The sequence below is a fragment of the Quercus lobata genome, chromosome 1 (assembly GCF_001633185.2).
Source record: "Quercus lobata isolate SW786 chromosome 1, ValleyOak3.0 Primary Assembly, whole genome shotgun sequence".
Lineage (NCBI taxonomy): Eukaryota > Viridiplantae > Streptophyta > Magnoliopsida > Fagales > Fagaceae > Quercus > Quercus lobata.
In genome coordinates, this window is record NC_044904.1 from 2,353,731 (window position 1) to 2,369,207 (window position 15,477).

The 15,477-nt window shown below is 31.8% G+C and overlaps 1 protein-coding gene and 1 long non-coding RNA gene across 3 annotated transcripts; one reads left to right on the top strand and one right to left on the bottom strand.

Moving 5' to 3' along the window:
- Window positions 1-907: 907 nt before the first annotated feature.
- On the bottom strand, window positions 908-2,644 carry LOC115991573. Its single transcript, XR_004092342.1, has 2 exons — window positions 2,563-2,644; window positions 908-1,417 (listed from the first exon to the last, which is right to left on the bottom strand). It is a non-coding gene; the product is annotated as an uncharacterized LOC115991573 (long non-coding RNA).
- A 1,389-nt stretch (window positions 2,645-4,033) lies between these two features.
- On the top strand, window positions 4,034-9,317 carry LOC115974177 (pentatricopeptide repeat-containing protein At2g17525, mitochondrial-like). Of its 2 annotated transcripts, none has more exons than XM_031094415.1 (4): window positions 4,034-4,394; window positions 5,091-7,050; window positions 7,705-7,808; window positions 8,915-9,317. In XM_031094415.1, exons 2-4 carry the CDS (start codon window positions 5,191-5,193, stop codon window positions 8,997-8,999), a joined length of 2,049 nt encoding a protein of 682 aa, XP_030950275.1. In that variant the 5' UTR covers window positions 4,034-4,394; window positions 5,091-5,190; the 3' UTR covers window positions 9,000-9,317. The 2 variants fall into 2 exon arrangements, with proteins under 2 accessions (XP_030950275.1, XP_030950284.1); XM_031094424.1 differs by having other exon boundaries at window positions 4,281-4,394; window positions 5,265-7,050.
- The last annotated feature ends 6,160 nt before the right edge of the window (window positions 9,318-15,477 follow it).

Consider the following 15,477-nt stretch of genomic DNA (forward strand, 5'->3'; position numbering starts at 1 on the left):
AAGCATCTAAACGAAACTATACCATACTATAAACCATTTATGGGCATGAATCTAAACCAATGCTAACACAGTCATTCATTAAGGAAATTTAAATGTTAGAAGCGAATAAGAAAAGCCAATGTGCTTTCTTTTACATGCTTTAAGTAATGAAGAGTTTTCATGGGGACAAGGGGATTTGCTCGCCCAATGAGAAAATCATAAACATTTACCTCTTCAAGATTCACATATTGACTCGTGACTTTACAAAAATTACCAAACTTACCTTAATTTTAAACCAACCAAATTCAAGAATATATTTCTATTTCACAATTTTTATTTTATTTATTGATAAGTTACACATTCATTAGCTCATTTCAATCTGATCACTCCAATCTTATTTTGAAAATTTTATGTCCCTGCGTGTCACGTGACTAGGACATTAGCTCATGGATGACCAAGTGACAAAAGGAGCTATTTGGCATATATGTGAAGTTAATAATTTAATCCGCATAAGTTCTATAATATTAACTTAGTGTTTGTTTGATATTTTCTTATTTGAGTTTTTCCTGATTGGACTAAAATATATTTATACTTAAAAAAGTAAATTTTATAAAGTTAAATATTAACAAAATAAGAAGAAAACTAAACAAAAAAGCTCAATGCACTTGTACATTTGTCAAAGTAGACAATACCCCTTTTTTCGTGTATAAAAATCATTTACAATGTCAAATAAAATTCTGAGTCATGCTTCATTTTGTACTCCGCGAGTATTACTATTATTATATTCAGATGTGCAATCCTTTGATATGGTTTAATACTTCAGTTGTTCAACCTCTACTCAGGCTAGGTCAATTATTCAATTGATTACACTTGTAATCTCTATTACGAGTAATTATCTAGATTGAAGAAATAATAATGTAAAATAGAAACAAAAGCAAGTAGGACATTAAAATTATTTTATTAACAAAAACCATATATTACACAGCACACATTACTACTATCATCAGAAAGCCTAAGAGGGATATCTACCCAAGCATATGATTCATATGTCTACCAAGCATATGATTCATATGGATAGCAAGCCCATTACAAACTTTAATATTATTCAATCACATATTATATATAATATCGATAAAGCAGAATTAATAAGATATTTTCCCATGCAGTACTTAACAAGAACAACTATTTTTTGCCCTTTTGACCAGCATGTAGTCCAGCAAAATAAATCTGGGGGTTACTTTGAAAAGAGTCCCTTGAAATGCGTGATCCTCCTCCACTCCCCGGAGCAACCATCTTGCCACCACTGCCACCGCCCGTAGAGCCACCCCCACCACTTTTGGCTGCACCACCGCCAGTGCCACCGCCTCCTTTGCCACCTCCACCACCACCACTTCCTCCTCCTTTGCCACCACCGTTGCCACCCATTCTGAATGTGTAGCTGCTTAGTAATTACTATTAATATAATTAGTACTATTAACTGCTAAAGATGTCCAAGAAAATTGTTGCTTAAAACAAGATATGACTTAAGTATATATAGAGAGTTATGATCCAAGGTTTAGTGCATGAGAAGGCCATAGACCAAAGGAACTTGTATAAATTTTTTTCTAAGACAATCCATTTCAAAAGATTTCCCACCCAACACCAAGGAAATCTCCATAAGAATTCCATTCAAAAGAGATCCCAATCTTATAAAGTACCACGATAACTAATGTTTCATAAAAATTTAGGTGTTATACTTCTGGTTGTGTCATGAAGACTACAAAAATTAGACGTAAAATATGGATACCATGTTACACAAACTTATGTGTTACACAAGCTTATGTGTCATGATATAAACCACAATGTCATAAAGACTCAAGTGTTGTGTAATTAGTCGTGTCATAAAGATTGCAAAAATTATGTAGTGTTTCACCCTATTCAAGCTATGTTTAGTTAATTAACTGTAAATTCGAGAGAAGTGATTAATTTAGGCTAGCCTAAGCCTTAGAATTTGGCATAGTTCTATCAACTTCCTTTGAGACCACTCTCTTATTGATACAAGGCCACCACAAACTTAACCCAAATTTTTTTTTAAAAAAAATCTTAATAGGACATTAATTTTACATGGTTAGACAAAAGTCTCATGTCACACTTATGAAGCCCACCTTTAAGTCAATCCCATCCAAATGTGTCTAAAATCATTGGGTCCACAATTAAACAATAAACTTTATATTAAACAATTTTCTGAAATCCCCAAAATTCCTTTAGAAATTGAGAATTTTGGTCTGTTGAATGTTCATTCCTTTGATCCATCAAAGCAATTAGTATCACAACATCATTCAAGACAATAAGCCATCAAACCCTCAACTTGCCCAAATAAACTCAATAGTAATTAAATTAGATTTATCAACTATTAAATGTTAGGAATCCAACCCCTAAATTTGAATTATTGAGAAACCTCAAAGGACCACCTTTTGTGAAGACCCTTAACCATTTGTCATAAAAATCTACCAACACCCAAAATCACTCATAATCTCAAGGATATCCATCAAGTACAATAAAAACTAACAAACAAGATGAAAATAAAAGGACTTAGGATTTTACCTTAAATTCTTGGAGAAACTGAGCCTAAGATGTCCTAGAGAGTGTTTGCAAGTGTGTGTGTGTGAGTGAGAGAAGAAGAGGGGGGGGGGGGTAAATAAGGAAGGAAAAGGGGGTACGGCACTTAAGTTTAACGCCATCATTTTTATTTTTTATTTTTTGCCGACTCTTGAAAAATCTTGTAAGGATAACATTTGAAAGAGTAAATCTTGTAAGTAAATGTTGTTTGTTTGTTTGTTTGTTTGTTTTTAAGAGAGTTTCAACCTATAATGTCTGCTCTTGATGATAACTCTTTATCAAAAGAGGAAGACATCAATCAATTTTTGGTGTAATCGGAGATTGAACCCCAGATCTCTTATTTTACCATCAGAGACTTTATTGGTTGAGCTAACTGGAACCCGCAAGTAAAATTTGTTATTATGATACAATTAATTGAGTTATTATGAAAATATTTAAAATGAACAATTATTTTTTTTTGAACATGAAAAAATTTTCATTGTAAAAATTTGAAATTATATTAGTTTTAAATCTGTTAGAAGTAGTGTCAAATGAGTTGAAAATACTTTTAGTTGAACTAAAAGTAATTTAAATTTCAAAGACATTTAAGATAAAATTGAAAGCATTTGAAATATAATTTGAGATGACAATTATAAAATTATAGTGTAATTAAAATCTAATTAAAATTTTATTCAACTTTCACTTTAATATATTACATTATATAAATTTTCTGCAAAGGTAAAGGTTCTGTATATCTACTGTTTGAATGAATTGATGTTTGAAGCTTCCTAGTTCCTACCGAAAAAAAAAGTAACTTAATCATGGTTATTCAGAGAAAAAAAATAAAATAAAAGCAACTTAATCATGGTTGCTTTACAAAAGTAAAGCATTGATAAAGCTTGCTAAAGCAGTCAATCTTAATCATGGTGTGCTGCATTTTCTATCCTTCTTCCTTAAAACATGATTTCTTCCAACTATTTGTGAGCACCCACTTTACCTACCTCGTTGGTGCTTTTGATTGTCTGATAACATGAAATATAAATTTATTAACAATTGAAATGTTCTTATAATATGAAATATAAGTTTCTCAACCCAAAAAAAAAAGAAAAGAAATATAAATTATTAATGTTAATCCCATGAGATTAAAGTTGACCAAAGTTAGGCATAGACATATTTTAGAAAAAAAGTTGAGGCATAGACAATTTTGCAATGGATAATGCAACATATTAAGGAGTGTCTCTAATAAAAAAAAAAGAGTGTCCCTAATAAAATTTATTTACTTTATATGAAAACTTATTCCGATAAGATTCGAACTAAAAGTTTTATCTTTATCCATCAAATCTCGGATTTGGCTTGAGTCATATTTATACACGTGTCACTATTTTGATGGATTCAATGCAATTGAACAATAAACATTAAATCAAAACACTTTTGAACATATGTCATCATCCTGATGGGTCTAATGCAATTAGGCACTGGACCAGTCCTCACCCCTAGACCCTAGTCCTGTACAGTGTACACTAAAGCTTTGCCCCAGATTTGGAGAGCTAGAAACAATAATCCATGTATCACGAGATTACCATTGGGCCAAAAGTATTTGGGTTGGGTTGAATGTCCGTTTCAATCAAAATTTTAACCTGAAGCAACCCAGTTTTATAAATTCTTTGTTATTCAAACCCAGCCCACTCAGTTCTTGTCACTTATCCACGTTAACATTAACAAAACTCGAACCATCTCAAGCACTTCATACTACACAAGAAATCAGAAACTGAGCTTTGCATTGCATTCCTGGGACGACTCTGTGGTGGCTCGAGCTGCGTGACGATTTCGAATGAATGGTATCTTCAAGATTCCTTTTTTATTGATTCTGGCTGATTTATGATTTTGGGGATTTTGAGAAAAATTGGTTTGTTTGTTTGTTTATATAGTTTAGGTAAGTTGTTTGTTGTTAGTTCTGAGTGAGGATTTCTAATTAGACCAAAAAACAAAATAGGACCAAAAAACATTTTTAAATTGTATTTTTTTTCATTACTTGTTGAAGCTGTGGATTATGGGTGATTAAGAGTGAAAGGTGATGAACAACTCATGAAATAAAGATTACAAATTTAAATGTATTGAAAAATTAAAACCACACATAAAAAATGTGAAGTTAGAAACAACATTAAGAAGACAAATGAGGGAAAGAGCGGACAGTTTAATATGTTCATCATTGGGGGGACGCTCGTGCAAGAGAGGTTAAAAACAGAGTATTTTTATTACTATGAATGATGAAAATGATGATTAATTATAGTTCAGAGAATAAGAATAGACTAGAGAGAGTTTGACTTTCTTTCTGTATTGCACCCAATGGTATAGCCTTTTAAATGTGATGGAGAGGAAATCTACATCACATTTAAAATAAGCCGTATCCGAATGCACACTCAATGTACAAATACCCATTTAAAAAAGCTAAACTTTGAATTACTTATATGTAAAATGTATGCACTTTGATCATACTATTTTGCTGTGTCTACAATTCTTCTTTCTTGGTGCAGGCATAAGATTTTGTGATGTGGCATTGGATCAAGTATAATGGTTAATAACTCAGCACCCAGTATGAAAATAAATTAGTTGGTGTTGGAAACAAAGCACTTCATGCCCCATATCTCCAACCCTTCAACACTTCCAATCTTCTGCTCACTAACTTATCAGAGATTTCTTTTTTGCAGCCTGCAATCAAAATGCATTTCATCCTCATCATCTCCTGTTCCATCCCAACAGCACATTGCCCATTTAATACTAGACCAAAAGTCATTCTCCCAAGCCCTTCAAACCTTCAAATGGGCTTCCAATCTCCCCAATTTTACCCACTCTCAATCCACCTACCGTGCATTGATCCACAAGCTCTGTGCTTTCCGCCGCTTTGATATTGTAAAGGAATTACTTCAAGAAATGCCCAACGCAATTGGGTCACCCCCTGATGAAGATATTTTCATCACGATCGTCCGTGGTCTAGGGCGGGCACGTATGGTTAAGCGGGTAATCAAAGTGGTTGACTTGGTTACCCAGTTTGGAAAGAAACCTTCTATGAGGATTTTCAATTCAGTACTTGATGTTCTTGTTAAGGAAGATATTGATTTGGCTCGAGAGTTTTATAGGAAGAAGATGATGGGGAGCGGTGTTGAAGGTGATGGATACACTTTTGGGATCTTAATGAAGGGTCTTTGCTTGACTAATAGGATTGGTGATGGTTTCAAACTGTTGCAAGTGATGAAGTCTAGGGAAATCATACCAAATACTGTGATTTATAACACATTACTTCATGCACTTTGCAGGAATGGTAAAGTTGGGAGAGCAAGGAGCTTGATGAATGAGATGGAGGAGCCTAATGATGTGACTTTTAATATCTTAATATCTGCGTATTGTAAAGAAGAGAATTTGGTTCAAGCTCTTGTTCTCTTGGAGAAGTGCTTCAATCTGTGGTTTGTGCCTGATGTTGTAACAGGGACTAAGGTGCTGGAAGTTCTCTGCAATGTTGGTCGTGTTACTGAGGCTGTTGACATTTTGAACAGATTGGAGAGTAAGGGAAGTGTGGTGGATGTTGTGGCTTATAACACTTTGATAAAGGGTTTTTGTAGATTAGGGAAAGTGAAAGTTGGGCATTGCCTTTTGAAGGAGATGGAGAGGAAGGGCTGCCTTCCAAATGTGGACACATACAATATATTGATCTCTGGTTGTTGTGAGTCTGAAATGTTGGATTTGGCTCTTGATCTGTTTAATGAGATGAAAACAGATGGAATTAATTGGAATTTTGTTACATATGATACATTAATTAAAGGTTTGTGTTCAGGAGGGAGGATGGAAGATGGATTTAAGATTTTGGAAATAATGGAGGACAGTAAGGAGGGATCTAGGGGTCGTTTAAGCCCTTACGATAGTGTGTTATATGGTCTGTATAAGGAGAATCTGTTAGATGAAGCACTCACATTTCTGACCCAGATGGGGAAGTTATTCCCTAGAGCAGTTGATAGGAGCTTGAGAATTTTAAGTCTTTGTGAAGAGGGTGCTATTGAGGATGCAAAGAAGGTTTTTGGTCAGATACTTGTAGAAGGGGGAGTTCCAAATGTTCTTGTTTATGACCATTTAATCCATAGATTTTGTGAAGGAGGGTATATACGTGAAGCATTTGAGCTGATGAATGAGATGGTTGGTCGTGGTTATTATCCACTTGCACCAACATTCAATGCTCTGATTAGTGGGTTCTGCAGTCAAGGAAAGGTCAGTAGTGCTTTGAAGCTCATTGACGACATGGTTGTGAGGGGTTGCAAACTTGATATAGGAAGTTATAATCCCTTGGTTGATGCACTTTGTAGGAAGGGGGATTTTCAAAAGGCTTATGGGCTCTTTTTACAAATGTTAGAAAAGGATATTACTCCTGATTTATCATCATGGAACTCATTGCTTCTTAGTTGGTGTCAAGAAACATCAGGGTTAGCAAGACAGAACATGTTCCAAGTAAATTACCTTTTACAGCAGATTGCTGAGATTTGAATTAATTTTAGCTATTGAGATATAGATGAAGTGTAAAACAAAGAATTTTCAACTTAGTGAATGTGAGTAAAAGTAAAGGCTGCATTAGCTTGTTCGTTATTACCAATTCTACATTACCTAAATGGGAAATGAGGGTTTTTTCATATATTCCAAGTTAGAGGTTCAAGAGTTAGAGCTAGTTTGAGGAAGGTGCTTCTTGGGAATGTAACTAGAGATCTTCAGTATTATTTGATGTTTGCACTTTCTTATTACTAGCTTGCCTTTTAATTAATTTACACCTGTTGAAGACCACACATTCAACCAGAAATAATTAGAAGTAAAAAACTCTGAATAAAGAAATATAAAACATAGACAAGGTTAAAAGAAACACATGGTAGCAATCCAGATCTATCTTGAATATTCATTAACAGAAAGCGACACTGGACTAATTTTTTACAATTAAACATTTTTAAAGATATTTCGATTATCCTATCATATTAATTTTTATTTTGAAAATTACAAACTAAAATGTAAAGGCCCATTATCAACAGTATTCTCTATCATAGCAATCCAATCCAAAAAAAGGGGCTTTTTAGCTAATAAGAGATGATATGCTAATGAAATTAACTCATTTTGAAGGTGAATCACCATCACTCTGAAGCATATGATACTGGTTGGCACTTGGCAGTGGAAATAAAAGATAGAGTGGTTTTCCAACAATTGCACATCATCTGCTACCAATTGTAAGTCTTGGTTATGACCCATGTTCTCAAGTTCTGTCAATTTCATCATTGATATTCTTTGATTGGATCATTTCTACAATTAAAAAATATAGGGAATTCCATAATTTTCCATTAATTTGGTTAGGCAATCAATTGACTTATGCTTCTTAATGCAACCGTTGGCTGTTTACATCATTAAATTTCAATAAAGCAATCTTTAATATTGCAGTTGCTAACTTACTTTCTCTGTGCTATAAGCGGTCCTGTCTAATATTTTCAATTCCTTTTTGTAGTAAAGAATCCACAAACCCTCATTCACTTGTCTTATTGATTTCTATTGTTAAGTTAGCTATGACTATCATAAAATTTATGGGAGATGGCTTTGCAATGAAATTGATCCACAATAATTCTATCTATTTTTTTTTTTTTTGGTGCCTAGAAATACTTTATTAAAAAAGAGCAAAACTAAACAGAGGAAAAGTGCTGCAAAAGAGGGGTTTTACCTCCATCTCTATCCTAAGGACAAAAGCAATGGTCTGGAATGGATGAGATGGGGATCAATCCCGACATATTACAAAAGATGGCCCACTTAGCAATATTATGGGCTACAATATTAGTTTCTCTAAAAGTGTGATTTACACCCAATCAGATAAAAATTGAAAAAGTATCTAGCTTCCTCAATTAGGTGCTCAATAGGCCTATCAGGCTCCAGAGAGTGGTTCTGTAACTAGATAATAACATTTAGAGTGTCTCCTTCACGATCCCAATTTCCATATCCCATTTCCGCTGCTATTGTTATCACTAAGAGAGCCGCATGAGCTTCAGCCAGGGGCTTTGATTCTCTATTATCTGGGTCCAACTGCTACTATACATGTCTTTTCCTTTCTAACTGCAGCGTTGAAATTAATCTTGACATAGGGGGGAAGTGGCCTCCAATCTTGACCTACAAATTCCCAAGATGAAACATGATCAGTGTTACCTATTTTAATTTAAAAAATTAAGAGAATGGGATCAAGAACTTCCCTTTGTTGTTAATTCATAAGCTTGTTCCTAGTAATCCATATTATGTTGTTGCTAAAATCTGCAAATAGTCTAAAGTTCCTCACTCCTTCTGTTGGAATTATCAGCTTATCTTCAGGTTGGAGAACTAACTTGGCCCAATTCATCTCTTCAAATTTGATTGGCCAAGCCGCCAAGGTGAGAGAACCCTGATAATTGGACACTTTATAAGCAAGCGCTCCAACTGTATATAAAGACCTATTTAGTGAAAATTAATGTAAGTCAAGGCCTTCATTCAGCAAAATGAAAAAAAAAAAAAAATCAATGTAAAATTTTTTATGGGTTATGATTTATAGAAAGATTGGACTTCTTGTTCTGGTTTACGCTTTACGCATATTCTGAAATGCATATTCTGTTTTCTGTTATAGTGTTATCGTCTAGTGTTGCTTGAATATTGCATATATTGTATATGCAATTACTGCAAAAATAGTTTGGATATCTTTATTTTGGATCACTAAGTATGGCAGTTTGATATGCTTTGACTGAAGTGGCCTTGTGATTTAAAAAAAATTCATGGTCTTTACACTTAAAGGGTTGTCATTAAGTTTTATGCTTCTACAACTCTGTCCCATCAATTTGTCATGCCACAATGTAAGTTCTATTTTATTACTTGTTACAGATGTCTTCATTTTTCTGTCAAAGTAGTACCTCAATGGTTGAGTATCATGAACGTTTACCTATCAGGAAAGAGAAAAAAAAAAAAAAAAAAAAAGTATTGTGAACGCTTGCGTGATTATTGTGTTGTTCATTATTAGTTCTGCAACAACTTTGTGGTGTTTAAAATCAGAATTATCTGAAAATATTTTGTATGCTAGTAAACTCTTTTCTCTTTTTTGGGGTCTCTATTTCCTCATCATGGATTTGGTAATACTACTAATAAGTTTATTTTAGGAAAAGCAATATTAATATATATTATCATCATAATATTTGCAGGCTTCAGCCTTAGGACAAGACGGTGATGAGTATAACTTCATCAAAACGATATGATAGTGGTAGGTGAGATAAAAAGAGAAAGTTAATCTCTCTAGATGTTTTTAGAGTCTTGAAGGTTGATACTTGATTTCATGACTAGTATATTTGTTTAGGAAATAGGGAAGACAATGATACCTTTCCTCAATTTTTAGGCTTTTGTACAATAAGAACAAGGATTACGATTCTTTAGAGTGCCTAGGGTAATTCACTACGGAATTTCTATAATCATATCCATCAATTTTGAAGTGAGTGGTCAATTCTAGAGAAGTGCAGTCCATCAAATGAGATAAATGCGCGACTAGCTACTAAAGGAAGGTTCATTGATTCTGTACTGAATAGAAATTTATTCTGATATTAGGGGTATTCATGTATTTGTTATGCATTCTAGAGGTGATTGAATTATAGTTTTAGCTGTGTTTCTCTTTGTATATGTAATTGAGTTAGTGCATAGACTTAGATAAATCTTTGGGTTTGGAACTCTGTAACTGAATTTAGTAATTTGTTCCAATAGAAGTTCCTGCTTATCAAATAAATTTTTTTGAAGTGACTATAATTTTTTTTGAAGCGAGTCACATCTTCAATAATTTAACTAGATATTAAAATGGTGATAATCAACGTCTAATCAAATGGTGGTGATAAGTAAATGCTAATTCACTCATTTCAAAATGGATGGATAGAATTTTAACAATTCAACTTAGGAGTAATCTTAAGAAATCTAGAAGATCATAATTCACAAGGAAATTATTATGACTTGCATTTCTCACTATGCAAGCATCTTTTGATTACCAAATAATTTAGACAAATTGCATATAAAGGACTTTCAAATTCGAATATTTTAGGAATTCAAAGACTAAATCATGTCCTATGGTTTGTTACCCTTCTTAACTCCATTTGGCTTGCTTGGAAAGTTCACAATAAACCTCTGCAATCAAAAGACGATATTTGAAGAAATATTGTCAGTAATGTCCTGCCCTTTAACCAAACTAACTAGAAGTTGATGAATAAACAGTCTTTGTGCTAGAATTGGTTGAAACTTGAAGTTTTACTCCTACAATTTCAAATCCTTTTGTAGAAAATAATAAAACATCTTAATAATCTTACGCTCTTTGAAAGAAGAGTGCAAATTAAACTGATATTCACAACACAATATTGTACTTTAGATAGTATTCATAGAAAAATCCAGCCTAACCTTAACCTAATCCAAGTAAAGGCTAGGTTATTTGTCCTACAAATGCATGTCTACAGAGGCCTGGGCTTTTAACAGGAGTGTATGGAAGAAGTACCGAGATCCCTCAAAAGACCACTCCTAGGAGGAAGCCTAGTAAGACCAATTATATTGGTTACTCTTTCTTTTTCTTTTTCTTTTTTCTAAGCAAGTTTACGCAAATTTCAAAGAAGTTGGAGTAAGCATTTTTGGGTCGTTTTCCAAATTAATTTTAGTTTTCAATACATCAAATGGAGTGCAATTTTGTGGTAATTTATTTATTTATTTATTTTTTTAAGGAGTTAAGGTAATTTTACTACAGATTGTTTGGGCTGGCAGAATGCATTTGAGAAACAACAAAATTCTCTTACTTTAGTTGTGTGTATTTGCTTTCCAAAATGCTTTTTTCTATTCCCAATTAGAGGGTCATGTTAGTTGTATTAGGTCAATTATTTTTTTGGTTAAATGTTTTGGTATTGTAAATGTAAGTTGTTATTACTCATGCTTGGAGGGTTGTTCAAAGTTGGTCCTATACAAGTCCTACTTCATTTATGAATGTAAAATATAGAGAGAATTGAGAGTGTGATTTTTTTAGAAGGATTTCAGATTTTCCCTTGTTTATCTTTTCTCATTAGGTAGATTCCAATAGGTGGTGAGTTTCTTGTGTTGTATCTCTTAGGTGCATTTCTTAGAGTGATAAGCATTCATTACTTCTACTTTGTATCCCTTGGGAGGATTCCTTTAATTGGTGAGCAAGATGGTTACTTATAGGAGACTGCTTATTATAGCTGATAAAATCTATTCTTGTAAGTGTGTACTTGTGTTTGCTGCATATTCTCCAAAAATAAAAATAAAATTTGGTATCAGCTTCACAAGAAGTTTGGAACCTAATTTTGAGACCAAATGGATCTATACTCTTAGTTTTAGTGCTTTATATTAATTATAACTTTACTTTTGAAAGACAAAAATTTGAATTTATGGAAGTGCTGCGCAAACATGTATTGGTTATTTTCTATCACATCCCTAACCACTATCTTGTATAATTCTTAAAAGGTAGAGAGCAATTGGTTCTTCATCCAATATGATGATTACACTTGTAAAAGCTTATTCCTTTCTTTTTAAAAGGCATTACATGAATACTCTGTTTTTAGAATGTTGATTCCTTCGACCATTAAAACTAGGCCATAGTGGAGCTACAATCTGAAGACTTTCTCAAATATCTAGATTATCCTTGGAATCTATACCAGAAGCAAAGATTGCAAATATATTCATTTATATATAATCTTTTCTATCCTCTATGATTCTATCTATCTTCTTGGTGACCAAATGGATATTATCAATTTATATACAGGTACTTAGCTGAATCGAAAATCTTTCATTTCAACTTTGTATTCTAAATCCACTGATGTTATCTGCCTAACTACACCATCAAAATGTAACTTGAAAGTAGTTAGGTGGTACACTTGTTCGTTAGCCCCCCTTTCACTTTTTTCATTATCATATAGACATGTCTACTTCAATCGCTTTCTAATTCTTGTTTCTTAGAACTTTTTTGATTAATTATAATCAAGAAGATGTAATTGCATTGATAGCATGGGTTTTTGGTGGTAATGGCATCATTGTGTGATATGTGATATTTTTGTATCTACTTCTTTAAAAGTTTGGCTGTGATGTGGAAGAAATAACATAATACCCTTAAAATGAGGGGGAAGCAGATAGGAATTAGGATAGATTAGATCAATAATCAAAGTGGGGAGAGAGATTTTTAAATTTATAATTTAATATATAAGGAAGTTGTGTTTTAGTTTTTTGTCAGACTATTCTACTCTTTGTCCATGAGACATCTTGAAAATCTCATGAACTGATAGTATGATGGATGAAATTTGGGATCTCTAAGAGTTCTGGAAGAACAAGAAGAGATTATTTATCATTATGAAGATAAATCAATGATTTTATACTTTTTTATTGTAACAATAGAGAAAAAAAATAAAATCAAGGTTTTGACATTTAAATGAACATGACTCTCACAATTCAAGTGTCAATTAAAATTATTGATGATGTGATAGAATAAAATTAATTCATTTCAAAATAGATGGATAGAATTTTAAAAATTTGTCATACGTGCTTAATCAAAACATATCCTATTAAAGAAACACAATCTTCTCCATTTTATTTGAGAGGGCTCATTTTACGTTCAAGATTTTATTTATTTTATTTAATATTTGATGTCACAGTCAGTATACAAACCTATTTCCTTTATTTTATTATTTTATTATTTTTTTGAGAAGCGTATGCAAACCTATTTTAAATGAGAAAAATGGAATGTGAACCTTGATTTTTTTTTTTAATAAAAAAAACATAATAAGACTTGAACCTATAGACTTTATTATATTAATTTGCCATAGTAAGGGAATTTTCCAATCAAGATGGTGACACGTACCAACATTTGGATTATATTAATTTTCAATAATTTATAGAATAATGTTAAATGTACTAACATGCCACCAACTAAAATAGACAACATTTAGATATAGTATCTTAGGTGTTGTTCCTTAGGTTCTCCTCTTAAAATTCAGTCATATAGCTACTTTAATTACACTTTTTTTTCATAAGAAAAATCTACATGGCAAAATCTCAAAAAGAAAACTTAAAAGAACAATACTTAAATACTGTACATAAGTCTTGCTAAGAGAGAGAAAAAAAAAAAAAAAAAAAAAAAAAAAAAAAAAAAAATAGGCCGTCCATATTCCAAGAAGACAGGGATTCTTTGTTTAAAGAGCCACGTGGTCAAATTATAGATTTTGGACAAATATTTTAACACAAACCCATAATTAGGTGCCACCTTTTATGCAACAATTGGGCACGTGAAATCTTTTGCACTTGCCAGTTGCCATTTATCCCTCTATATATTCCACTGTAATAAAAAATTCTTCATACTGATAATAGTAATACATATACCTTATCCAAACTCGTAACTATATATATTAAATTCGTGAGAGTGGGGTGCCTTTTACTTCCTGTGGGTTGGTCTACAGAATGAAAGATCTAATTAAACAGAAGAATAGTATTTCCATGAAAAATATTAAACGTTTTTTTTTTTTTGTCAATTTATTAAAAAAAAATGATAAATGTTAATGGATACTTTAGGAAAATTATTAATAAATTATATTAAGAAAGTTTTTATGATAAAAGAAAAAAAAACAATTAATGCTTTGATAGTTTTTTTTTTTTTTTTTTTTTTTTTTTTTTACATAAAAATGATATCAAAACTTTCCTAAAATGAGTTGTTAACACAATTTCTCTAAGAGCACTAGTTAACATGACTCATAAAAGATTTACAAATTAATGTAATAATGAATATGATTTTATATCAATGCTATAATAAATAAATTTTTACTAATTTTTATTATTATTATTTTTTTTTTTTGTTTTTCAGCTCATCACTTCACAACAAGTCTTATAATGTCTTAAATGGTAGTATGAAAAAAAAAAACATGATAGAAGTGGAAATAATATATGAACTTATGAATGTTTGTGATAAATAATAAAAAAATGACTGGGACATAAGATAATACCATGTTTAGACAGTTTAGTTATTCTTTCTTTACGTAATTGTTGGTTTTATTTTCTTTCTATTTTCTAAATTATTTCTTTTGATGGGCACATTCTTCATATGTATTTATATGCATCATTTGGACTGGAAAAAAAAAGTTTGTTGTAAAACTATATTTAATCATTTCACAGAGTTTTATGTAAATAATATAAAATTTATACCGCGATATATCTTGTAAGTTTGAATGGGATAAATTTGTAATGTACTCACGTACGTATTGTATTAAATTAAGGCAAGGTTTTATAGTTTATATCTCTCTCTCTCTCTCTCTCTCTCTCTCTCTCTCAATATATATATATATAAATATAAAAGTTCAAGGTTTTATGCTTTTTTTTTTTTTTTTTGTTGAGAAACCAAGGTTTTATTCATTGGTTGCTCAATTCAGGTTTTTAGAACCCTTTTTTTGGACAAACGAGGCATTGGATATAGTGTGCTTGGCATGAAAATTTATCCCATTAAATAGAAATCTGTAACTATAAAAAAATTTAGGCAAAAACACCATTTCGGTCCCTACATTTTAAGACCATGGTTAGTTTGGTTTTTGCATTTTGATAGCAATCAATTTAGTCCCTGTTATTTTCAACTTACAGTCAATTTGGTCCCTACCTTTAACTCACTAAAAAAAAATACTTGCATTGTTGGCATGATTAATGTTAAAATATTAAATGAGATGCTGAAACTCCCTAAAATATTAATGTTAAAATATTGAATGTCCATTCCCATCAAATTTTTTACTAAAACTCCCTATAATTCTTCTATATAAATGGCTTCACAACAAAAACTTTAACTCATGTGAATCTAATAAGATATCATCAGTGCCTTGAAAATTGACCTTTACTTTT

Excerpts from the sequence above, each read along its gene's own strand:
- LOC115974177 (XM_031094415.1), top strand. The coding sequence starts at position 5,191 with ATGCCCCATATCTCCAACCCTTCAACACTTCCAATCTTCTGCTCACTA. Across the intron at positions 7,051-7,704 it reads CAAGACAGAACATGTTCCAA|GTGAATCACCATCACTCTGA; the intron begins GTAAATTACCTT and ends CTCATTTTGAAG. Across the intron at positions 7,809-8,914 it reads CACATCATCTGCTACCAATT|CTTATCTTCAGGTTGGAGAA; the intron begins GTAAGTCTTGGT and ends TGGAATTATCAG.